Below are 27,265 nucleotides of genomic sequence, written 5' to 3' on the forward strand. Positions count from 1 at the left end.
TAATATTTATTCAGAATTTAATTTTATTGCAAAGATTATATTAAGAATAGATTTGTTTACAAACATACAGACTATCTATTCTCTGAATTAATTATACAAAATAAACTACAATCACATGCTTTTCACCCTCACTGCTACATGACCCTTACATAGTAGCGTTAAATGTGTAATTTCTAAATGATCATTTTTATTATTATAAAATGATTGCCAAAACAAATCACACATACTTATAAATACATACGCATAACATTAAAATATTGACTGAATCACTTGAGTATTACAAGAATATAAATTAAATGTTAACAGTTCTGAAAATGACTCAAACGTAGGGCAAAGCGTTCATAAAGCACATCAATGAGTGATGATTATTAAAACTGTTGTCACTAGATCTAATCTTCGACTTATAACTGCAAGATTTCACATGGTGAGTTTCATAAAAGGTTAGCTGCCATTTATCCTGCAGTACTGACAACAATTAACTGAACCCCTTAAGTGAATTGGAAAGGAATGCTGGCCTATTTGAGAACTTTTAACTGATTAAAAAAATACTAAGAAACTTGTTTGTCAATTATAAGGGAAATCCCATGTAAGAATCTAATTTAAACCCTACCAACCTAACTCACTGTATGCCCAAGTCAAATTGCTAAATCTGAAAGTCTTGTGAAAGCAACCTTTTCAGGACATTTAAAAGTGACAGTGTACAGCGGGATTAACAGGAAGTAAACCAGTAGATAATTGGATGATTTGCAGTAGATCAGCAAGGATTTCCACTTTCCAGTTGTCTCGTAACATCAACATAAAGGTTTTCTCTCAATTTTAAATTAGACTGCTGAAATTAAGAAAGCTTGGGAGGAAACTAGGAACAGAGTTTTCTGTGAAAGGACTATGAGTTCAGTTTGGGACTAAGAACAAATTTCTGGGCTAAGCATGTGCTCAAGGTGCCTTGTTCCTTAATTCTAAGTGTATATCTCTCAAATTGCCCCCACCCCAAACCACTATCTTGCATCTGGTTCTGGTTGTAGGAGTTTGGGGTTCTAGTAAAAAACAAACATCTCATAATAAGTCTGAAGTCTGCCCTCCTGTGGTATACATGATATTCTATAAAACAATGTATTAGACTTGCTAATGAGGCACTTATCTTAAATTTTGGGTGCAATTTTTTTTGTTTCCCAGACTGCACGTTTTAGAGAAATGGAAGCCCAGATAGAATCTGGCTCCTTTTGACGTAGAATCCTTTATGAAAATGGTTTCATTTCATTATCTAAATTGTTAATGTAACACCTGTTTCTTCACTCAATTGGTAGTGTGAATTTATAATTTGGACAAGAAAAAATTGCAGCTAGCACAACTCAGTGAATGAACATGAATACATTTTGCTTTATGAAACCACTGTGAGAATATTTATTGAAAGACAAATAGACATTATTTTCATTTTGCATGCAGATAAAGTATAGTAAAATAGTTTTACATTATGATGATTCTTTTAACAAATCAGTTTTTGAATCCCTCTCAAATGAAGTAAATTTACAAGGGTCCAAGAACTGTTGTGAGAGATGTCTGACAATGGGATACAGCTAAAACTAAGGTTGTTATCTTATACCTATTTAGCTAGGAATAAGCCCCACTGCTCAGTAAGACTTACTTCTGAGTACACAGAAGTATCGGCTTGTGCTGTAAATACATTTTGTCAAGTATATAAAATTGATCACTTAAAAAAATTGCCTACATATATATTGCATTTTGACATTTAGCATACTTTGTAGAAGCTTGATTGACTGTACACAAAATTATTTAGTATCTCACCCTCCCTATTTACTGATACAATTATCTGTATCAAATTTAATAAACAGAAAAAAACTCTAAAAATAGTAAAAAACCAAGATGAAATCACAAAGTGTATCTGGGATGCTGTTTTACAGCCATAAAACGCCAAGTGTATTTACAGAACAGGCACATACTATTCAGAAGAAAATGTTAACATAAGCATACAGCAGAAAAAAATCCCACAGAACTTGATTAGATCATAGATCATCGCTATCTTTCCTAACAATTATTTGCCATATTAATCAACAATGGTCCTTATTTATAGGACCTAGGACTTGTCATTTGCCAAATCTTATTCTTTTCACAACTATCTTCGTTCTTAGGACATTTGAATACATCAACTATTTTTTTTACTTACCTTGGTATCACTGGATTAGATAAACATATATTTGATTTCAACTAGAAAATGAAACACATGATTCTTGAGAGTATTACTTCATGTGTAATAAATATCCTTTCATTGTTTTATCCTATTTTCACCAGTTTTAGTATTTTACTTCTGCATATCAAAAGTCAAAATACCAGTGCAAGCTGTGTTGAGAAAGAAAGAGTCAAAGCAAATATATGATCTCTCAGGAATGGGATATGCTCTTAGGATCCCCAACTGACGAGGTAGAGTCTGCAGTCTTGATGAAGCTACAGAAGTACAACTAAGCTATTGGGGCTTACAGATTACTTGTGTGCCCATTCTACAAATGAAATACGGTTTAACCATTATTAGGCAGTGGATAGTCTTATTGTGTGTCCACATCTAGATCACAATCAGGATTGGGGTGAAGGCACAGCAAACAAACAATGCAGATCAAGGCAGCTGCTAATATATTAAGGGTATAATCTCTTATACACACACTTACATGGGAAGAAGTCCCACTTTGCTTCTTGGGACTGAAGCAACATACACAGTATCAGGTTCCCTGAAGAATAAGCTATGTGGTAGCATCAAAGTGAAGGCCAGAGATGAGAGATGAGCTGGATAAGAAAAAAAGAGGGAGACCCAGCACAGCAAAACAGGAGAACTCAGTCGAGTTCAAGCAAAATAATATAAAAAAACTCATGCTAGAGAATGCAAATTACCGTAAAACATGCAGCTGTTTTTCTCCAATGAGTTTGTCCATGTGAATTCTACTTAAAGTAGAAATAGATTCTAAGCAGGGAGAACATGCAAGGGAATTAGAATAGAATAAACTACTGTACATATAAAGTCAGTAAAGTTAATTTCCTCCAGATAGCCATCATTGCTTATTCTGGCATATAAGCAGGTGCCTGATATGCATAAGTACCATTTTCAAATAGCTAATAGCAGCTTCATTTATTCACAACTACAAATGGGAGCTTTTTATTAACTAGCATCCTAAAAGTGTCCCAAATTGATGATGTTGCAAAGCTGATTGGCAGTGAAATCCTATACATGTCTATTCAGAAGCAAGTCCCATTATGTTCAATGAAGCTTTATTCCACATAAGCATGTACAGAACTGCAGCCCTAAGGAAGCAGTGATTATGAGTGCTTCCAGACTAGTGGCTCCTAGTATCCAATGTCAGAAGAAAACAGGCAAAAATGCAGAACAAACTATCTATGCATGGCCCAATGTCAAACCAAGCTCATTGTTGTCTCCAAAATAGAGGCCATGAAAAAAAAGCTATTGGGCACCAGCCAGTAAATCATCTAGTATGTCACTTGTGAACTGTTTCTTTTAAATGTGTACACATTCAAAGGAGCATTGCCATGTCATCCTTTTTTGCATTCTATTTTATGTCATGTTGAAAAAAATGTTGATCAGAGAAATGGAATCTTTGGTTAATATATAGTATTGCTCATTCATACAATTAACATTGAATGTTCACTACATAAAACATGTAATCTAGTGAACAGTAGTAGCACAATAGCCCAATAACAGAAACATAGGCAATGCTACAACCTTGTAGTTGCATCTATAGTCAGAATATGAAAGGCTCAAAACAGTCATATGAAAAAGCACTCAGTGAATCACTAAATTTGAGCCATATTCTTTTTAAAATCAAAAAATGGTTCAACAACCGCCTAACCAAACAGATCTTTTAAATAAGAGATACCAAGGCCACAAATCTCAAACTACTTACTGCTTAATAATTGCATTGATTGGAATGTTCCAGATTACATAATTGTAAGGACCATTGTGTTAGTCACTGCTTGATAATCTATTTTACGTAAAACTGAAATGTCAGTTTAATGAAGAATAAGTCTTGCAATACAGCTAGTATAGCTTGGATGAACAATGTAAAACGAAAAAAGGAGGTGCATAAAAATGGGAAGGTATGCATTGGCTTACATGATCATGATACACAGTGCCCTGGAAAGAACTGTAGTATTCAAAGTTTACCACATGTTACAGGTAGTAAATTTGTCAAAATAAGGCTCAGGAAATTAAAATTAATTTCCAGAACAAATTAAAATTACAGTGTAATACAGCATAGTAGACTTTTTCTTGTATCAGATGTGTTGACATAATTAATTTTGTCTGCTCTGTGTATCCACCTCAGTTATTTATCATTTGCAGCAAATGGGTTATTGTTTTGTGTTCATCACAGGCAGTTGACCATAACAAAATACAGCATAACTGAAGTGGAGTGTCAATTCCCAGTGACAATTACATGTATATTTACTTATTCTGTGACCAGAAATAATAGAGACAGTCTTCACTGGAGACATGAATAACTGTATCAGGTTTACCTATGCTGTATATTAGGGAGTGCTAAAGTAAAATCTGGTAACTGCCAAAGCTTCAGAACTAGCCACACTGCCTACTCCATTAAAGAAAGAAAACATCCACTACTTGTTATTAATCAACTGCTTGTTTACTTACTAGTCCTAAAGATACTGTCATAATAAATCAAAAACTCCCTACCCCTAGATTTATTTCCTTGAAGCTGTTATCTGTGATCAGTAAACAACACCACTGAATTCAAGCACACTGTGCAGTAGAAATAAGAGAGTCTATTTAATGTTAACCAGAGGAAAAACGTCATAGGTTCTATAGAACATTTCTAGTGGACAATTGTGACTTGAGGATAGCAGTGCTCAGATAGACTTCAAGTGAGGATTCTGAACACTCAAGGGAGAACCAAGAAGATTCAACATTTGATGTAGAAGTAAAATTCAAAAAATCGCATGATTGTATTGAAATCATACAAAATTTGTGTGCTTTCTTAACTGAATGTCCCTATACATATGGTGCTGTATCAATATATATATATATTTAAAGTAGTACTTATGAGGGATCTATCATGTTAATAACGACAACACATTATGTTAAAGTTATTTAAATCTTCCAAGAGCATTCCACAGTTATGAACTCAAATGTATATGTCTCTGCAACAGTAAAGTTGTTAACAGTACTTACCACAAATAAGGTATGAAAATATGCAAATAACGCTTCATATAAAATAGGAATGAATACTTCCAAAGGCCCTGCAGCACACCCCAAATCCAAGGAGTTTTGTTTTAGAGGTAATACAGAAGAGAACATGATCTAATTTACTAATATAAATTGTTATTGCTTTCAAATCAGAACATGTCAGGACAGAGCAATGCTAACCATGGTCAGGGAGCAGCAGGGCAGAATGGAGTATTTGCAGAACTACTGCTTGGGCTGGCCAGGACAGAAAATGGAAGCAGTTAATTTTCAACATTTTTGCTGCACCAGCTCCAAGATGGTGCAGCTGAAGGGCTCAAATAAGGTCCCTCGCCATGAAATCTGTCAGCTTTGGATCCATTGCTGGCCCTTTTCTACCCCCACCCATTTTGGAGCCTTATGACAGTACTGTTGGTGGTAGCACTGCTCTGCTGCACTTTCAGTGGGTGTCAACGATAGCCTTTGTGGCAGCAGAGGCCAACAGAGAAAACCTCTATTGTATCCTAACCCCCAGCAACAGTGCAGATCAGGGGTTAGGATTACTCTGGGGGGAAAAATCACTGAACTGTAGTTACTGAAAACATTTAACAGTTACATTTGAATTCACTTTATAAAATTGAAAAAGCAAGAAGTACAAAGTTGTTTCTTTCCAGATGGTACTTTTGAAAAGGCAGCTTTAAAATCCCGATTGTAACATGCCACTTATTTTGTATTTACACACTCTTCTCTTTTTAGAATTTAAAGCACTTTTCATTGTATCTGTGAATAGTCACACAGCCATGGTATGAGACTGGCCTGGGCATAGCTGCTACTCCTGTGATGATGCTGGTTGCAGGATCATAACAAAGAATGGTATCTGTGGCTTCCCCATTTTCTCGCCTCCCACCAAGGATATAGATTTTTCCATTACACACAGACATGCCACAGTTTTCCTGTTCAAATACATGAAGAAATAAGATTATTAGTATTTTATGTTTTAATTATCACAGCTAGAAATAAAGCTTACTTCTGACACGCCCTGAAATAGATGTGCTAAGCTACAGTAAACTATTTTCTCTAATTCAGATCTTTCCTAAGTTAAGGCTTGGTTTATATTTCCTGTCAATATACATTAACATACTTTATGTATTCTTTATTGCAGACAAATATTTCTGCCCTGGGATGTGTGAATGCATTCCAGTTCTACTGTGCATTACTTCTTTCTGGAAGAAAGTTGGGTCTTGAGTCACGTGCCTGGGAGAGAGGACTCAGAGCCAAGTGGGGAGACTTGAGGGGCCCCCAATTAGTGTAGTGACGGGCCGAGGGAGATATGGCGTTGTGAGGACTTACAGGTAAGGGGAATGCGGCCCACGCAGTTAATGGCTGTGCCTTGTTCCGGTCCTCCCCACACCCGCAGGTTTGTTGGTTGCCCTATCAGCCAGCTCTCAGATCTCCGGATGCTGCTCCTAAATGCCAGATGAGTACATAATAAGATCTCCCTCATTCATGATTTAATTGTGGATGAGGCAGCCAATCTGGCATGTATAACCGAGACCTGGGTGGGTGAGCAGGGAGGAGTCAGTCTCTCCCAGCTATGCCCGCCAGGGTACCTGGTTCAGCATCAGGGTAGACCTGAGGGTTGGGGAGGGAAGTTGCTGTGGTCTATAGGAGCTCCATCTCCCTCTGCAAGCACCCTGTCCATTTGACTACTGGTCTGGAGTGTTTGCACCTTATGCTGGGTCAGCAGGACAGACTGAGGATTCTGTTGGTGTACCGCCCACCCCGCAGCCCAACAGACTCCATAGCTGAGCTGACGGAGGTGGTCACAGGTGTACTGTTGAGATCCCCCAGACTGTTGGTTCTGGGGGATGTCAACATCCATGCCGAGGCCACCTTATCCAGGGCAGCTCAGGATTTCATGGTCTCCATGACAACCATGGGACTGTCCCAATATGCCATTGGCCCAACACATGTAGCAGGACATACTCTAGATTTGGTTTTTGCAAGTGGACATGGAGCTGGTGATCTGAATGTGGGGGGCCTTACATCAATCCCTCTGTCATGGACAGATCACTGCTTGCTGAAGTTTAGACTTACAGTGGCTTTTCCCCTCTGCAAGGGTGGGGGACTTATTAAGTTGGTCCACCCCCAGAGACTAATGGATCCAGTTGGTTTCCAAAGGGCTCTGGGGAGTTTTCCGGCTGATAGGGCTGGCGCTCCTGTTGAAACCCTGGTTGAACTGTGGAATACAGAAAGGACCCAGGCGGTTGACACGATTGCTCCTGAGCGCCCTCTCCTGTGTAGAGCTCGTATGGCTCCATGATATACCCCAGAGCTGAGAGCGATGAAACAATATAGGAGACGGCTTGAGTGCAGATGGAGACGAACTCCTAGTGGATCCAATTATACACTGGTAAGTGCCTATGGTAAGCTGTATTTAGGGGCAGTAAGGACAGCAAAAAAAAAATCTTTTGCTGCCACTATCAAATCATCAATTTGCCGCCCAACGGAGCTCTTCAGAATTGTCCAGGGGCTATTACACTCTGGTCCCAGGGACATGGTAGAACCATCTGAGGCCCGCTGTAATGAATTTGCTAGGCACTTCCAGGATAAAATCTCTAGCATCCGCCACGACTTAGACTCCAGTGTTATAGCAGGTGAATCAAGTAAGGTATCCAGAGCACAGCCTTGTCCCAGTTTCTTGGATGAGTTTCAGTTGGTACAGCTTGAGGACGTTGACAGTGTGCTTGGACAGGTTCGTACAACCACTTCTGTGCTGGATCCTTGCCCTTCTTGGCTAATAAAAGCTAGCAGGGATGGAACAGCCAGCTGGGCCAGGGAAGTGATTAATGCCTCTCTGCGAGAGGGGGGGGGGTCCGTGGCTGCCTGAAAGAGATGGTAGTGAGACCACTCCTGAAGAGACCCTCCCTGGACCCAGAAAATCTTAATAACTATAGGCTGGTGGCAAATGTTCCATTCCTGGGCAAGGTCCTTGAACGTGTGGTTGCGGGCCAGCTCCACACTGATTATTTGGATCCATTTCAGTCGGGTTTCAGGCCTGGTTTTGGCATGGAAACAGCCTTGGTCACCCTGTATGATGACCTTTGTCGGGAGAGAGATGGGGAGTGTGACTTTGCTGATTCTTCTTGATCTCTCAGCGGCTTTCTATACCATCGACCATGGTATCCTTCTGGGAAGAGTGACTGAGTTGGGAGTGGGAGGGCCTGCAAGGCGGTGGTTCCGCTCCTACTTGGCGGGTCGGCTCCAGAAGGTGGTGCTTAGGGAACATTGCTCGGCACCCTGGACTCTCCACTATGGGGTTCTGCAGGGGTCAGTTCTGTCCCCATACTGTTCAACATCTACATGAAACCGTTGGGTGTGGTCATCTGGAGCTTTGGAGTGCGTTCCCATCAGTATGCTGATGACATGCAGCTCTATTTCTCCTTTTCATCTTCTTCAGATGAGGCTGTCAATGTGCTGAACCGGTGCCTGGCTGCGACAATGGACTGGATGAGGGCTAATAAACTGAGGCTCAATCCAGACAAGACTAAGATGCTGCTAGTGGGTGGTTCTTCTGACCGGATGGTGGATGTCCAACCTGTCCTGGATGGGGTTGCACTTCCCCTGAAGGAGCAGGTTCGTAGCTTGTGGGTTCTCCTAGAACCATCTCTGTCATTTGAGGCTCAGGTAGCCTCAGTGGCACGGAGTGCTTTCTACCAACTTTGGTTGGTGGCCCAGGTACGCCCCTATCTGAACAGGGATAACCTAGCTTCAGTGGTCCATGCTCTGGTAACCTCCAAGCTAGATTACTGCAATGCACTCTACGTGGGGCTGCCTTTGAAGATGGTGCGGAAACTGCAGCTTGTGCAAAATGCAGCAGCCAGATTGGTAACAGGGACCAGATGGTCTGAACATATAAAACTGATTCTGGCCTGCTTGCATTGGCTGCCTGTATGTTTCCCAGCTCAGTTCAAGGTGCTGGTTTTAACCTATAAAGCCTTACCCGGCTTGGGACCACAATACCTGATGGAACACCTCTCCCGATACGAACCCACCCATACACTACGCTCAACATCCAAGGCCCTCCTCCGGATGCCTAGTCCGAGGGAAGCTGGGAGGCTGGCAAAAAGGGAGAGGGGCCTTCTCAGTGGTGGCCCCCAAATTATGGAATGATCTTCCTGACGAGGTGCACCTGGCGCCAACACTGTTATCTTTTCGGCACCAGGTCAAGACTTTCCTCTTCTCCCAGGCATTTTAACATGTGTTTAAAATTGTTTTAAATAGTGTTTAAAATTGTTTTTAAAAGATGTGTTTTTAAATTTGTATATTTGTTTTTAATTTTAGTTATTGTAAACCGCCCAGAGAGCTTCAGCTATGGGGTGGTATATAAATATAATAAGTAAGTAAGTAAGTAAGTAAGTAAACTACCAAGTATTAGCCTGAACCTAGGAACGTGATTTTTGCAAAATCCAGAGGAAGCAGCAATACAATAATTTTGTAGTGTTTAGTCAATCTTGTCTCAAAGTAGAGCAGTTGCGGCTAATTCTAATCTCAAATCTGTGCTAGAAAAACGCTAGATAAATTTAAGCAAGGAATAAATTTAAGAGAATGGCAACACTATATAAAAGAAGAATGGAGAGAAAACAAAATTAAGACAGACACTGACAGTAAATGAGGAAATATGCCAGTGCACTAGAAAAGGAATAGAACCAGAGAGTTGTCCTGAATATGACACTCTGGAAAAAACCTGAAGAGTATAAAACAATAAACAAAAAAAGACAGAAGAAAATAATATACAAAGCCAATAACAGAAAGACCATGAGTTAAAATATGGCATAAAGCAGTGGGTACCTGCTTTATAAGGAAGTTAGCTTATTTGCTGTTTTTGTAAGCGTGGTGGCAAACGTATTCCAATAAAATGACAGATAAAGCAGCCATAGGATTTTTGTAATTCTAGTGTTAGGCCTTATGCTATATGCTATGAGGCATTCATTAGACCATGATCAAGAAGCCAGTTCCACTGCTTCTTAGTAGTATAGAGTATATGGGTACAAGGGAGTATTTTTGCCCTATGTGACTGACAAGTAAAAGGTAGCAGCCAAAATACCTCTTGTCTAAAGTGTAATCATGAAATTGTGTAAAGGAATATCTTGATCCGTAAAGGTAGTGAGACTACGTCAGTACAATTGTCAGCAAATTCTATTCCATCTTCAATTCTAGTATCCTGAACATTTTCATGAAATTTCCCACTGATTTCAATGTTTATTAAGCTTTCATCCTTTACACAAAGGTTGTGGGGAGGTTAGATAACAGAGCATTCATTCTCATCTGTTTGTAGGGAGGTAATACGACATTGCGTCAAGCAACAATTATTCCCACACTTTCCGGTGCTTTTCCTGTCACTTTCCTTATTACGAAAAGTCCAAAGCGGGGGGGAGCAGATTTGTTGCACAAAAGGGTTAAATCAACTTTAATACTGCTCCCTGAATTTGCCAGTATATGATTGAATCCCACCCAAAAATAGCAACTGTTTGGAAAAGTCCCTAGTTTATAATTTTGTTTGGCTGCTGATTGGTTTTGTTATTGCTGTTGGATTGTTTAATTTGTTTTTAAAAAATTTATTGTTAGATATTTTGATTATGAGCAACCTCAAGCGATTCCATGGGATGGAAGGTGCAGGATAAAATGACATAAATAAATAAACAAACAATATGAAAATATAATGAGGAAGAATGCTATGGCAGTGGGGATAATATTCTAACTTTCCAATATCTCTAAAGTTATGGAAGCACCATTGATCACAAAATGCTATATGCTGCTATTTTAAGGTTACACTTTTAAACACCACTTTTTAACATATTATCTATTTACTTGCATATAATTGGTTAGATCCAGAGAAAAGCATGCATGATTGGCCGGGCAGAAGCTGTCTTCCCCACCCCTCCTACCTTGGCACCCCCTCAAAAAGGCCCACCCAAGGGTCAGGGTACCCTTGGGGAAGCCTTTTTATAGGAGTGTGGATAGGGAGAGAAAGTTAGCTTCTGCCAGCCCCATTACATGTGCTTTTGTCTGGATCCAGCACAATATGTTCAGCATTTTGATTTTAAAAATTCATGAATCTGGTTACTGTTTCATGTTCCACTTAGCATATCTATACAAGTGCTTTTTAAAACATTAATATCCACTGTAATTAATTAAAAATATGAACAAAATAAAAGGAATTCTATAGAACATTTCATGAATCCTGGCATTTGGCTAGTTAATATTACAGAAAGTAAATTCCAGTAAACTAGCATTTAAAGAAAGTGAGGTTCTTAACTCAGACCAATTCTCAAAGATGAAATCTTACAAAATTACCAGTCCCTCTGCACTAATTTCACATCATAATATCCAAACTTAAGAAACTACATTGTACAAATGAGCGTCTTTGTTAGTTCTTGGTTATTACCTGTCGGCTGAATGTATTCTGCACGTGCATCCAATAATCTTCAACTGGATCATAACAATAAATTGCCTTTGTGAGCCCTCCCGCAACATAGATGAGATTGTTTAGTGATACAGCCGTTATACATCTCTTCGCAATGGGGATTGTTGCACGGAGTAGCCAAGAATTAGTATCAGGATCATATGACTGAACCTAAAGGAAGCACATTTTGGTTTCAACAGCTCTTTTAGTTTAATATAGCGGCTGTAGATTCAGCTTCAGACCAATTGTTAGAGTGATTGGCTGACATCTATAAATGGCTGGGCAAGTCAAATGCAACCAATTGTGTACTTGCAGATTGAAAAAGTTGCAAACCAATTAGCAAGTAAGGACGTCATGTCATGGGACAATCTATGGGACAGAACATTTATAATACAACTAATTCACATAATCATTCTTTCTAATAGTAAAATCCTGTTGCTCTGTGCCAATCACTTTTAGAGACAAGACAGGGCTACAAACAAAATAGAGATTCCACCATCCTTGGGGGGAATATGAAACATTAAAATTACCTCCCCCCAAAAAGTGCTGTGTCCAAATTTACACACACACACAAAATAAGAAAAGTAATGGACTGTGTGTGTGTGCATACATGCAGACATCACGCTACTCACTGACCATTTCTGTTTGGTCAATTCTAGTCTCAAAATGACAGCACCAGTTCTGATACGATTCCTTTCCTTCAAGCTTGGAAGAAAGGCAATGAAACCCCCTCCAGTAGCATCCAGCCTCTGATGGCCTTGTAAGGACCAACACACTTGCTGGCCCTATGCCTATCATTCTGGCTGCAAAATGAGACCTCCCACAAACCTCTGGGGTACTCCGCAAATGTGCAGAAGCTATTTATTATAAGAGGGGGGGGGAACCTCCACTCCAAACAGCCGTATAAAGCCTGTGCACAATGAGTGGTTTCCAGAAATCTTGGGAATGTTGGCAATGGGGTAGTGGTGGTGACCTGCTCAAACCTCTAGCAGCTTATAATGAAAAAAGACATCTTCCTCTTTCTTAAACTCTAGGACAGACCTTGCAGCAGACTCCCGTAGCCTCATACAGCATAGTAAGGAAAGGCTCCAGGAGAGTGAGGAAAGATTAACTGCCCCCCCAAGTGTCTATTTTCATTTTATTTTTCCTTAAACCTCACCACCCAAAATCCTGAAAAGAACTACAAGGCTCCTGTGTCAGACTGGCTGGAGCCCTGAATCAGAGCACTTCAGGGTTGAGGGATATACTGCAAAATGTGGGTTCTCACTAGTTTTTAACTATTAGTAACGTGAATATTACTAATGTTAAGTGTTACTAATATATAGAAAAGAAAGTTAATATAATTTCCCAACCTTATCAGAGCATGTGTTGTCATCAGGACCTCCACCTATCACAAACAATTTGCCCACACAGCTGGTAACTGCTGGAGAACTCACTGCTTCTTTAAGAGAAGCTACCTCTGTCCATCGATTGGAAAATGAGTCATAACACTCTACACTGCTCAGTCGACTTTGTCCATCATATCCTCCAACTACATATACCTTAAAAAGTAGAGAGAAAATGTTGCCAGTATATGCTAAAATAAGTAGGGAAAAAAGCAAACATAAGTAAGATGTTACACAAAACTTCAGTGTTTTCAGTTGTGACTTGGTACGTTGGACAGTTTAATAAAAGGGAATTAAAGCAATTTCAAATTCACAGGAACAAAAAATGGAAATTAGAAGTAAGTCTCTTTCCTTTTTCACACTATGTACACAGTAAAGATAATGTTCGATCTCATATATTGTTTACAGCTGCTTACAACTGAGGCTTCCTGTACTAACCCTTTCCTTTGGAGACTTTCTTGAATTATTTTATTTATTTAAAATATTTCTATCCCACCCTTCTTCCCTATAACAGGGCACTCAGGGCGGCTTACAAAAATAAAATCAAACATGTACATAATAAAATTGTAAACAGTAAAATCACAAAAACATTAAAATAAATTAAAATACAAAAAATACAATATATATACACACACACACATATATATAGGGATTGGTGCTAAAGGGACTACAAAGGAAAAATTTAACGTGGAAGGCATAAAATCAGTGTCAGGCTCTACCTTCAGTTCCTCCCAAAGGCTCTCCAGAACAAGATTGTTTTTGGAAGTCTCCAGAAAACCAACAGGAAGGAAGCAGAGTGAACTTCTTGGGGTAGAGTATTCCAAAGCTTGGGGGCCACAGCTGAAAAAGATCTCTCCCACGTGCCTGTCAATCTAACATCTTTCACTCCAGGCACACAGAGGAGACCAGAGGCAGATGATCTTAAATCACAGGCAGGTACATATGGGCATAAGCAGTTCCTCAGGTACATTGGTCCAAGGCCATTTAGGGCTTTAAAGGTCAGAACCAGCATTTTGAATTGGGCCCGGAAACAAATTGGGAGCCAGTGGAGTCGATAAAGCACAGGGGTAATATGCTCCCTGCACCGTGCTCCAGTTAACATTCTGAATAAAAAATTATGTTTTTTTTAACTGACAAAAAAGGATAAGAAACAAAAGACCTTCACTCTAACAGGTGCAACTGCTTTAGCACTGTCATTATCAAAATGTTTGACAGTTTGTATGCTTCACTAAAGAAATTCTTCATACCAAATTTCATACTGATAAGATAAATTGTAAAAGTTTATAAGAAACAGAATTTTCATGCTACATAATGAAGCCCCTTCGGGGAGGAAGAGCGGGATATAAATTGAATAAATAAATAATGGGAGAGCTAAAGCATTTCTCTAGAGAATCCCACTGCTCTGTAACAAACGGACAATTCCCAACATTCACTATAGTGTAACCAAGAAATAGAACCCTGGATGGAGCTATAGAAATGAGCTGGCTTGAGTGGGCTCACCAAGGGCAGAGAGCAAATTTAGTCTCCAGAACAGTGGCGTTTCCAAGTGAATCCTTTACTTTCTTTGCCACTGAATGACTGCCATTTGTTCCTGTAAGGAATTGCATTGCACTTGGGGACAACATTGATAACCCTTGACAGTGTATGGCCTAGTCTTCCTTTGTTTGTATGACAGGCATGTCACATTGCACACACCAAAAATACCTCCAAGCAAATCCCATTGGTTATCATGTTGGGGATTTTGCTAGACTTTTTTTAAACACACACACACAAAAGAACTCTATGCAAATGTGTTGGAGACAAGAAGGCGAGATCAACACTGGTTACCAACAGAACATAGAGGTTTCATTGCTGCCACAGACAGCTTTCTACATGTTATGGAAGAAAACCCAACATGGCAATTTTCAACATTAATCACACAAGATGTGTAATGTGTAGCTCCACACAGCACCGACTAAAAATCAGAAATGAGGAAATATCTGTTTCAACATTAATCTAATTTGTTTGTCAAAGTGGTGCAACTAAATGAGATAATGCAGTCTCACTTCCAGATATTTGTTGTTCATTTGTGAAGTAATAACAAAGATCCCTTACTTTACCAAGAAGGACAGCCATCTTATGACGCCATCTCCCTTTATTTAGAGATGCAACTCTGATCCAAATGTTAAGCTGAGAATTATAAATCCACACATCACGGCTGTTGATTCTTCCACCTTATTTTAAAAAGAAAAGAAAACAGGAAAGTTGGTTATTATAAAGTAAAGGCCTCCACTGTGCTCAGCTGTGGAAAATGTCATTGTCATACAATACTTCTAAAGATAAATTCAAGACGATCAAATGTATGAAAATGCTTCCTTGAATTATTCACCACTGAACATTAAAGCAATACTTCTTTTTACCAAAGTATGTTTTTTTCTGGAGTAGTTTACAATGAATAACTTTGTATGTTGCATCTATTTACCTAGCTATCATAGAAGCATCCAGTGGGGGAAACTTGTGCATCTTCTCAATGGTAAAGTGCATTTCATATGAATTTGGAACTTATATTTAGACTTTGGAACTCACTGCAGGGAAGTTGTACAAGTTACCTCTTTGCATACTATGCAGAAGAGGATGCATAAGTCACTTGAGCATTTGGTTTTCAGTGCTTCTATGCAAAAGTAACACTACATTCACATATCTTCATTTCTCACAAGAGACAGACTTCCACAAGCAGATAACAGTAACTCCTCCATAGTGTTTTGTGTGTGATATAAAATGTTTACCTGAAACAAGGATATCATTCCTCAGAGCACAAACTGCATACTCCGACTTTGTAAATTCTGGCAATTTAGCCAGCGATTTCCACTCTCCTGTCATGGGGTCATAACATTCTGTGTATGGCAAATTAAATCCCCCAACTCTTTCACAGCCTCCTACAACAACTATCACTTCGGAATAGCCAGTCGATCTAGAAACAGAAAAACAAAAGGTGATTTGTTGAAAAACCCGACTAAGAAAAAATGCAGAATCTGAAAGTTACAATATCTGAAAGCTGATTGAAAAAATAAATTCAAGATGACATGAGAAATAACACTAACATTCAAGCTGTCCTCCCTCAATTTATTGAAAGCAGTAAGAATTTTTTCTTGTTCTCAGAATGATTTTTTAATTATTTCAATAAAGATACATGAGTTTACAAAAACAAAGTCTTGGGGCACCTTAAAGACTAACCAATTTATTATGGCAAAAGCTTTCAAGGACTACAGTTCACATGACACAGGAAAAGTTATTCCTAAACTTTAGGCACATACTATAGAAAGTCAGATGAGCTTACAGCTGCAATTCAAACTCAATTACTTGGAAATGAGCCCCACTGAATTCAATAGAACTTACTTCTGAGTAGACATAGGAAACTGCCTTGTACTGACTCAGACTATTGGTCTATCTAGATCAGTACAGACAGGCAGCCATACTCCAGGGGGCAGGGTTTTTTGCAGTCCTGCCAGAAGATGCTGGGGATTGGACCCAGGACTTCCTGCATGCAAAGCAGATGCTCTACGACTGAGCCATGGCCCTTTCCCAAACCATTGCATTCTTAAGTCCCATTTTCAGTGGGGTAGTCATGTTAGTCTGTTGCAGTGAAAACAATGAATCTCCAGGAACTTTCAAGGATAACAACTTAAGCCACTGAAATCAACAGGATTCAAATGTGCTTAACCTTCCTTGAACTGAATAAAAATTATTGTCCATCCCTAAATGGTACCCATGTACTTCTCACTGCACATTCTGTCTCACATTGCTCCTTAATTTCACAACAAACAGAAGTCTAAAAGTAAAAAGCAAATTACACCTTTATTACGTTGATACAAAAAACAACCAATTAATTGGTCAATAGGCTAAAGGATTTTTAATAGACTTAAAAGTTCTAAAATACCGCAGTAATGAAGAATTAATTCCAGAATATAACAAAACACCTCTCACCTCCGTGGCCTAGTTCTTGGGGACATCATTTCGTTTCCAAGTACATGGTATCTTCTTGCTTCATGCAGCAGCTGATAACACTCAGGGGAGTTTTGGATCAGCTGGTCCACTTCCACAGTCTGAACAAAGTAGTTGGGGTGTAACAAAGGCAGTCTGACATGTGTGAGAATTTCCTGTAGCACTGAGCGTCTGAGATCAACAGCCCTATAAACCCAGCGCATGACTGCTTCAAAAACCATCTCCTCTTTACTGATTACCAGTTCATCACTGCAAATATAATCAATTAGTTCATCTTTACCTAGTTCAAGAAATTCTTCATGTTGGGCCACATCCTCAAAATTCTGCAGTGCAAAATTTCTGCATTTGGTAAAGAGTGTTTTCAGAGAATGTGTATCAGCAAAACGCTGGATTCCTAGGCAGTTGCAAGGATCCAGTTGCTCTTCCAGGAACTTAGCACAAGCATCACGCAAAACACTTATCTGAAAGAGACTTGATGTTTCAAAGAGGTATTGTACATTCTCTGTTGTGATTTTTACCTTGCCTGTATACACATATTGTAAAAAGCAATCCATAGCTTCTGCAAAAATTCCATTGATTTCTACCAACATCTCTCTGCTTTCTCGATGATCATTACAAAACATAGCTCTGAAATAACTACTGCAGGCTGAAAGAACAGCTCGATGACAGGGAAATTCTCTGCCTTCAACACATATTATTACATCTGTGAACAAGCGGCTGTCACGAAATTCATTGAAGATTTGCAGTATGCTTTCAGCATGGGATGATCCAGAAGAGAAATCAAAGAACTCATGACCTGATAAAGACTTTGGGTCCATTTCAAAAACTTTACGTTTGGTTACTCGGGATTCCTGAGCCCGGCTATCCCCTCTGTTCATTCTGCGTCCCAGTATTAGTACCATTGTTACATCAACTGTTTATAATGTCATGAAGAAAAGATTGACGAGTGTCGTCTGCTGGGTGCTAAACATAAAAATCATTTCAAAATATTAGTTCAGACTGTAAATACCATCATTGCTTTATTACAGTGATAAGGTTTGGTTCTCTAAACATCAGTCTCCACCAATGAGCAACACACACTGTTAGGGACATTTGGATGTTCTTATGACAAGTACCACCTAGGCACCAACTAAACTCTTGATTCATACTGGACCTTTCTGCCGAGCATATCAGAAGGGAAAAGAGGCTAAACATAATTCACTGACCACTCCTCTTGCACAGGCCTGGTGCCAGTGGGTGGCCAGGTTGGGCGCTGGTGAGGGCTCCTACGGCTGACAGGGGCCCCTGTGGTTGGGCAGAGGTAACTCCCGCTCTGTGATCCATACTAGCATTGCGGAACATGTGCCCCATGACCCAATGCTGATGCGGACTGCAGAGTGGGAGCCATCCTCGCAGGCAACACTGCCCCACCAGTGGCACAGTTGCATAACACCTCTGAGCCTGTGCCTGACCTTTGCTGGAATATCATCTTTGTTTTTCTTGGGCAGCCCTACTTCCAGCTCCTATCTGCCTTGTCTTGGCTCCTTTTTTGGCTCTTGTGTCTAATCCTGACTGGACCTACCTGAGCTCAGAGGTTGCCTTCACTACAGTGCCTGCTTCTATACTGCTACACACAAAGAACTGACCTCTGACAATCGCTGGCATTAGGCCCTAAAACAGCATGTTATGGCAGTGAGGCATAACGAGCCTTGGATATGCTGGATCCAAAACCTCTCTGTTCCTCTAAGAGTTCCCAGGATCTGTCTTGCTGCCTATGCCAGCCTAGAGCTGGGGTGGGGAATCCTTCCCCGTCCCACCCCAGCTTCAGTAGATGAACATTAAAAACAAACAAGTACTGATGAGCAAAAAGAAACACATTGCTCCCTTCCCCGCTGGCAGGGCTTGGGAAGTGGCAGATCATCTGCTATTTCACTCCCCTCCCCCTTAGGACTGTTTTGCCCATTGCTACTGATATCAATAGAAAAGGCTCTGGAGGTCCATATGAAGCATTTTTATCCCAAAACTGTAAGGTTTTTACTAGGGAAGCAGATGTGGATTTTATTTATGTATTTAAAAGATTCATATCCTGCTTTCTACTCCACAAAGGAGTTATTCAAAGTGGTTTACAAATAAAAAGCACACATTAAAGCAACAATAATCCAATCATATGAACACAAATTAACAAAACTTTTTAAAAGCACCAAAAAGCAAAAGCACAAAACAGTAGCATTAACAATCCACACATTAAGCAAAAACAGAGTCAAAACCTTGCTTTAAAAGGAAAGGGCAGCATCCAACTAACTTTTTTCACTGGCACAAGGATTTACACTGCTTCAACAGAACTTCCCCCTCCTCCCCATAGCCCCTAAATCAGTTCTGGGGTTTCCCCAATCCTCCAGAACAGATTTGGGGAGGGCGTGGGGAGAGGAGGAAGGAGTTCCATTGTACAAGCACAAATCTTTGCACTGACAAAATGAGTTAGTTGGATACCACCCAAAGTTTTCAGTTGCCAGTGGAACACTCTATTTGAGTGAGATAAACTCCCTGCCCCAAGAAGTAGCATACAAGATGCCCCCACAGAAAAAGTCCTCTCGCATGTTGCCACCAACCTTGCCTCAGAAGGCAATAGCATGTGCAAGAGGGACACAACAGCAGAACTTCACTAGTGGGCAATTCTCCTAAGAGAAGGAAGTCCTTCAAATAGCTCAGTTCCAAGCTATTTAGTGCTTTACAAGTCATAATTAACAAGTCATAACTCCAGACGGATGCAGTTATGCTTTGGTAAGTGCCTCTACTAAGTCGTATATAAAAGCGGTAAGGGCGGCGAAGAAGTTTCACTTCGCTGCCTCTATCAGGACATCTCTCTGCCGCCCTGCAGAGCTTTTTAGGGTTGTACGAGGACTCTTACATTCTAGTCCTCGAGATACTATTGAAACATCTGAAGCTCGCTGTAACGACATCGCAGGGCACTTCCAAAATAAAATCGCATGCATCCGTAGGGACCTAGACTCCGATGTTATGACAGACGAATCCACTGAAGTGTCCAGAACACGGTCTTGTCTTTCATTATTGGATGAGTTTCAGTTGGTGCAGCTTGAGGAAGTGGACAAGGTACTTGGATTGGTGCAGGCGACCACGTCTGCTCTAGATCCTTGTCCATCTTGGCTAGTGAAGGCTAGCAGGACTACTACCACCGGCTGGGCCAAGGAAGTGATAAATGCCTCCTTGAGTGAGGGAGTAGTCCCTAGTAGCCTCAAGGAGGCAGTAGTAAGACCTCTCTTAAAGAAACCTTCCTTAGACCCAGATGACCTGAACAACTACAGACCGGTGGCGAATGTCCCCTTTTTGGGCAAGGTTCTGGAGCGGGTGGTTGCCGGTCAGCTCCAGGTGCTCTTGGATGAGACCGATTATCTGGATCCGTTTCAATCCGGTTTTAGGCCTGGTTTTGGCACTGAAACAGCCTTGGTCGCCCTGTATGATGACCTTTGTCGGGAGAGGGACAGAGGGAGTGTGACTCTGTTGATTCTCCTTGATCTCTCAGCGGCGTTTGATACCATCGACCATGGTATCCTTCTGGGGAGACTCGCGGAGTTGGGAGTTGGAGGCACTGCTTGGCAGTGGTTCCGCTCCTACTTGGCGGATCGTCACCAGAAGGTAGTACTTGGGGAACATTGCTCAACTCCTTGGACTCTCCATTGTGGAGTCCCTCAGGGGTCGGTTTTGTCCCCCATGCTTTTTAACATCTACATGCAGCCTCTGGGTGCCGTCATCAGGAGTTTTGGAGTGCGTTGCCACCAGTACGCTGATGACACGCAGCTCTATTTCTCCTTTTCATCTTCTACAGGTGAGTCTGTGGATGTGCTGAATCACTGCCTGACCGCGATAATGGACTGGATGAGAGCTAATAAACTGAGACTCAATCCAGACAAGACTGAGACACTGTTGGTGAATGCCTTCCCTGCCCAGATGGTGGATGCTTACCCTGTTCTAGATGGGGTTACACTCCCCTTGAAGGAACAGGTTTGTAGTCTTGGGGTTCTTTTCGATCCTTCCTTGTCTCTGGAGGCGCAAGTGGCCACGGTGGCAAGGAATGCATTCTACCACCTTCGGTTGGTAGCCCAGCTACGCCCTTATCTGGACAGGGATGACCTCGCCTCAGTTGTTCATGCTCTGGTAACTTCTAGGTTGGATTACTGTAATGCGCTCTACGTAGGGCTGCCCTTGAAGACAGTTCGGAAGCTTCAGCTAGTGCAAAACGCAGCAGCCAGACTGCTGACGAGGACCAGCCGGTCAGCGCATATAACACCTGTTCTGGCCCGTTTGCACTGGCTACCTATTTGCTTCCGAGCCAGATTCAAGGTGCTGGTTTTGACCTATAAAGCCTTACACGGCGTGGGACCGCAGTATCTTGTGGAACGCCTCTCCCGCTATGAACCGACCCGGTCACTTCGCTCAGCGTCTAAGGCCCTCCTCCGGGTACCAACCCATCGGGAAGCCCGGAGGACAGTTACTCGATCTAGGGCCTTTTCTGTAGTGGCCCCCGAATTGTGGAATAGCCTCCCCGAAGAAATACGCCTGGCGCCGACGCTTCTATCTTTTTGGCGCCAGGTTAAGACCTGGCTATGCTCCCAGGCATTTTAAAGCGTTTAATGTTACAATTTTAAATCTCTTTGTTTCAGTTTATTTATTGTGATATTTTGTATTTCTGTACTTTTAATCTTTTGTACACCGCCCAGAGAGCTATTCGCTATGGGCGGTTTAAAAATGAAATAAAATAAAATAAATAAATAAATAATCAACTTCTTGAATTATACTTGAAAATGAACTGGAAACCAATGCAACTGATAGAGTAAAATGGTCGCATGATCCAAGCACTTTGTTCCAGTCAAGATTTTTAACTTAGCACCACTCTGCACCAGTAGAAGTTTCGCAGTGGTTTTCAAGAGTAACTCCACAAAGAGCATGTTACAGTAGTTCATTTGAGATGTAACTAGTGCACATGGGGACATGGCCAGGTTTGACTGTACTAGGAATGGGTGCAACTGGTGCACCAGCTGAAACTAGGCAAAAGCATTTTAGTCATGAGATCAACTATGCTAATGAATCTTTGGCATGAGGAAAAATAAAGGTGAAAAACAGCAGCAGTTAACAAAAGGCAGGAAATGTAAATTTCTTAGCTTAACTGAGATTATTAGTGCATCAGTGACCAGTGGTAGTCATCCAGTGGAAGCTTACAAGATGGAGGAGGACAAAGGAAAGAATAGAAAGTTTCCCTCCCTCTGCACATTCCATCTAGAACATGTTCCCATTTATGTTCATTTATTTAATATTCATTATTGTGCTGTTTGAACATATCTAACAGTTAAAATGGAAGTTCCCTTTTCAACTCAAAACTCCTGAAGCATAATTTGAATATGACCAGGCCATCTGAAATGGAAACAGTATGAATATATTAGTTACACATGCGTGCATTGTTATCTCACAAATCAACAGACTGTATTTGCCAGGTGTGTTTCCAATCTCTAGAGGCATGATGATTCTTACAGAGAGAATAAAATGTTATTACCTCACTTTAGGCTTGTCTACCTTAGATGTGCAAGATTCTAGCCCCATTTAAGTTGTCTCTTTGACTTAAATGGCACTTAAAACTTCATTGCTTTTGCCCAGTTCTGCCCATATGTAATACTGGACATAACAGATGCTTTTAAATCAATTTGTTATTGATTCTGGAAATAACTGTGTAATATGCAGTTTAGAGACTCTCAATAGTTGAACCATTATAGTACTAATACTTAGTATTTATATAACATTTTAGAACAAAGTGTCTCATGTCTACATCAACAATCTTTACAACAATCTGGAGGAAATGTACAGACTGAGTTGGATAGAGTCACATTCTCCCTGAAGCAGTCAGTTCATGGTTTGGGGTATTCTTGGATACACATGTAGGTGCAGTGTCCAGGAGTGTATTTTTATCAAGTTCATCAGCCACATTTTTTCCTGAACAAGTTCGGCCTGGTCCTAATTAGTATCAGGTTGGATTGCTGTAATGCGTTTTACTTAGGAATGCCCTTAAAGACAGATGGGAACTCCAATTGGTTCAAAATGTGGTGGTTGGTTTCCTCTGGGGTCAGCAGACTGAAGTATATTCAGTTCACCCTCTACCAGTTTTACTGGTTGTTTATTTGCCTTCAGGCTCAATTTAAAATATTTGCGTTTATCTTTGAATTCCTAAAATGTCTGAGATTAGTGTATCTTAGGAATAATCTCTTTCCATGTGAACCTGCCAAAGAACTTTATTCTACCTCTGTGGCCCTTCCTTCTGTCCTCTCACCAATAGATGTACAGCAGGTGGCCATGAGAGAGATCACCTTTTTTGTTATGGTACCCAGAATATGGATGGCCTCCCAAGAGAGGTACATCTGTTCCCTTCATCTCCTGCTTTTAGGCAGGCTTTGAAAGCTGTCTTATTCCAGAGAGCTTTCTTAGGGTAGGGTCCCCTTTGAATGTTTTTATTTTACTTCTGCTTTTGAATTATGCTGGCTGTTTTATAATATTTCAGGTCAATAACGTGTCATTTGTTTTGTAATCTGCCTTGTCTATACTTTGTTACAGAAAGGTGGAATATAAATTAAAGCATTAAATAAAATTAATACTGATAAATTAGCATTATTCTCATACCAACTGTGTACCCCACTACTACAAGGCTGAAATCTGAGAATATAAAATGAAATAAACAGATCTTAAAGGTCCACAAAGTGTTCTCTCTTTGTATATATGATCGACTGAGCTAACAATTCTATTTGGCGTACCAATAAAATGCAAGTCCATGTCAGACAACAATATTGTGCTGCCTCTCTTTAGCCAGCTGCAATGTTTCACCTCATCTGTGGCCATTCCAAATACTTTTCTTACTTGAACATTTAAACTGCTAGGACGGGAGGAAAGGTGTTCATTCCCCTTAAACTACTCAGAGGCTGGATTCGCAATGTGTTATGTGTACGCCTGTGAGAGAAATAAACTATTCATGTAAACTGAATCGAACCAACGAGCAGGCGTTACGTCAGAGCACTTAAGGCAAACACCGCCTTCTTGCGTCAGCTCGTAGCGAGCGCCCCGAGCCGTTATACAACTGGCCTCGATTCGAACCCGAGCAACGCCTCAACCTCGCGCGCACGAGCACATCCTCCAGTTCACCTTCACCTTAAACAGTTCTGGAGACAGTCCCCTCCCCCTCCCGTTTTATGTCCAATTAGAGAATGCAACTTTACCAGCGCTCTCGTTCCCTCTCTCCCCTGCGGCTGCGGTGTGATCCAATCCGCATCAACCTTTCCCACTCTTCTCCAGTTGTCGAGTGAAGCGAGAAGAGAACAAACCATAACACACTAGGGATGTCCACCCGACCCCAATTATATTTTTGGCCTTGTGCGACTCCGCCTCCCCACACTTCTTTGTGGTTCGCGCTAGCCGAGGCTTCGGAGCAGTATTTCCACTCCCTAACAAATGCCTGCGTGTTTTCACGACTCCTTGTGAAACCTCCCCCCTCCAGAAAAAAGTGGTCTGGTCCTGAGGAAGTAGCAACCAACATAGGCTCTTCGCCATGTACCTCAAGGGCAGGGGGAGAATTCTAACTACTGTATCAGGGTTTACCACAGAGACTATCAGTTGATGTGGCACAGCGGCAGCGAAGACCGAGTGCACTGGCCCAGCCTATCCCACAAGCGTAAAACAGCCACTCAGTTTAGAGACAAATCAAAACTTAGGGCCGCTGTAAAGGAGGGGGGTGGGGTGGAGGGTAAAACGGAACACTTTCCAGACGTTTGCAAGATTGATCCAGATCTGCCAACATTATCTCTCTGACCACTTACAGCCTTTTAGTGCCGACCCCAAACACAAATGCCTGGCAAGTATACCGAGTAGGTGTCTTTCTGAGTGGACTGTTTACAAGAGAGAAGAGGGGGTTGAGAGATGGAAATTTTCTTCTTTAGATTTCTACTGGGTCTCTGGGTTTCGAAACACGAAAACCTTCCCTCAGATAACAGAAAGTGTAGCAACTTTACAAGCCGAAATCAGTATTAGTGTCACTCCCCCTCCCCTCGCCAATAGTGCAAAGCCAGGATTTACGTGTCCTTAAAGTACCAAGCCGGAAAACTGCAATCCTTCTCCGCCTTCTCTCCCGCCCCCCCCTCGCCACGCATATTGTTTTCCACCTCCAAATGATCTCTGTTTCCTTTCTCTACGCACGAACAAGGCACTCCATAATATTGATGGTGGTTTGGTTTGTGTGTGTGTTTTAGTACTAGCAAGGAGGAAGAAGAACGAAATTGCGCTACGAAGTGTATTATTATCTCTGCCCTGCCCACATAACAATAGCTGGGCATTACAATATTAACGGGATTTTCTCTCTGCTGCAGATTTGATAGAACTGACCTGAAAACAGAAAATCAGAGCAGAATCCAGACCAGACACATTTAAAACTTCGCTGAAATTAATTTGACAAGTTTCGGGAGGTGGGGCTGTTAAGAGTGGGACATATTTTCTCTTTGTAATTATTACTACCTAGGGAGTTACTACGAGCACTGTATTCGAACCAGTTCCGATTATGGGCGCTATTGTTAATTTATACCTCTTTATGCTCCTTTTCAAATGGAAACAAGCCCTGCATCGGTCACCTGACCCCAATTCTATTTTTAGCCTCATGCAACTTAGCAGCTGAGTTTAATCAAGACATTACCTGTCAACCGCTGTTTCCTACCGATTAGAAGAAGCCACGCAACGGCCCTCTTTCTTTGCTCGTGCTTTCTCTTTTTGTCTGTTTCAACTTCGAGCTCAAGTCAAAACAAAGGAGACCCCGAAACATGTGACCTTCCAGAGCCAAAACACATGATGTCACGGATATGCCAGCCAATGAGAGACAGGCCGGCTGCAAAAGATCTTGAGATATGTAGTTCTCTATGATAAATGGTTTGCGACGTACTGCCGCGTTATGTTAGAGGGGAAACTGAGTACTTTCCTGTTGCCTTCCGTGCTAGGTCTGAAATTGCTACCATAAAGGCAACAGGGGCATCAAGGTCCTGAGGCCTGAGAGGATAGAGGCAGTGCCTTCCTCACCTTCCCAGGGGCTGCTGTATTTTATTTTATTTTACTTTTTTAAAAAACAGATTTTTATTGACTTTTTATACACCCTATACACAATATCTAATCCCTCCCGCTCACCATACATCTTTCCAAATACCTGCTTCTCCATAACATCTTATTTTGTACTCTATAATTCATTACCGTTCTCACTTATTTCATAATTTGTACAGGGGCTGCTTTAAAAAGAGCAGTGTGCTCCATGGAAGGCCGAAGCAAGAAAGCCCAACCCAGGCAGCTTCTGCCATCAGCTCCTGAAGGGTGTATCACGTGTTCTGAGCAAACCCTTTTCAAAATTTATCCTATCTTTGTGTTGGACTAGGACATGGGAGTCTAGGGTTCAAATCCTCACTCAGCCATGAAGCTCACTGGGTGACCTTTAACCAGTTGCTTTCTTTCAACCTACCTCACAGGGTTGTTGTGAGGATAAAATGAGGAAGGAAGAACCATGTATGCCACCTTGAGCTTCTTGGAAGGAAGCTTGGATGTCAAATGTAAATAAAATTGTAAACTGCCTTAGATGCCTTGTCAGAAAGGCAGTATGTAAATGCAGTAAATACATAAATAACAACCCTGCACCCTGCACAGTTAGTTAGGATGGAGCCTGGCCATAAGCACAGGTCAAGGAAAAGAAAAATGTGAACAAACTGTCCAGGAGACCAAAAGCGTAGAGGAAGGTATGGGAACACATTTTGGAACAATAAGAGAATCCTCAGGAAGGGGAAAAAGTAAGACAATAAAAACAAGAAGAAATCCAAATAACGAAAAAGACCACCCATCCCTCCCCCTTCCCCTGCCACCACATGCTTCTCTCACCCAAAGGGCTCCTTTCCACTCACTGGATTTCCACACAGAAGGTACCAAAGACCGGGAGGGAGTTCTCAGCCCCATTCCCCAGCCTGTGCATGATTCTAGTCTTTTCTTTTTTTAAACATAGCCACAGTGATGTATATGTATTCAACATGCCTGAAAAAACTTGCCCAATCCATTCACTTTGATGTAGGCAATACTAAATTGTTTACATGCTCCTTTGGGACGAAGGGCGGGGTATAATAATCATAATAATCATAATGATTTTAAAATTTTGTTTTTGTAATTAGATACCACCATTTGAATTAAGGATTT

General features: G+C 41.1%; 2 protein-coding genes across 6 annotated transcripts in view; one reads left to right on the forward strand and one right to left on the reverse strand.

Annotated features, from left to right (window-relative positions):
• On the reverse strand, window positions 1–25,890 carry KLHL24 (kelch like family member 24). 3 transcript variants are annotated; one of them, XM_061636376.1, is made up of 7 exons: window positions 25,740–25,890; window positions 17,009–17,989; window positions 15,811–15,995; window positions 15,140–15,258; window positions 13,013–13,201; window positions 11,643–11,831; window positions 1–6,147 (listed from the first exon to the last, which is right to left on the reverse strand). In XM_061636376.1, exons 2-7 carry the CDS (start codon window positions 17,926–17,928, stop codon window positions 5,947–5,949), a joined length of 1,803 nt encoding a protein of 600 aa, XP_061492360.1. In that variant the 5' UTR covers window positions 17,929–17,989; window positions 25,740–25,890; the 3' UTR covers window positions 1–5,946. The 3 variants fall into 3 exon arrangements, with proteins under 3 accessions (XP_061492360.1, XP_061492361.1, XP_061492362.1); XM_061636377.1 differs by lacking the exon at window positions 25,740–25,890 and adding an exon at window positions 24,277–25,087; XM_061636378.1 differs by lacking the exon at window positions 25,740–25,890 and adding an exon at window positions 23,818–24,199.
• The window catches only part of KLHL6 (kelch like family member 6), a 31,804-nt gene continuing 28,791 nt past the window's right edge, over window positions 24,253–27,265 (forward strand). Inside the window, exon 1 of one of the 3 annotated variants that reach the window (XM_061636373.1) lies at window positions 24,253–24,921. In XM_061636373.1, the coding sequence (XP_061492357.1) occupies window positions 24,902–24,921 (20 nt within the window). In that variant the 5' untranslated portion in view covers window positions 24,253–24,901. The remainder of the gene's footprint in view (window positions 24,922–27,265) is intronic. The other 2 variants (XM_061636374.1, XM_061636375.1) reach the window with 2 other exon arrangements.

The sequence above is a fragment of the Rhineura floridana genome, chromosome 7, assembly GCF_030035675.1.
Source record: "Rhineura floridana isolate rRhiFlo1 chromosome 7, rRhiFlo1.hap2, whole genome shotgun sequence".
NCBI classification, from domain to species: Eukaryota; Metazoa; Chordata; class Lepidosauria; order Squamata; family Rhineuridae; genus Rhineura; species Rhineura floridana.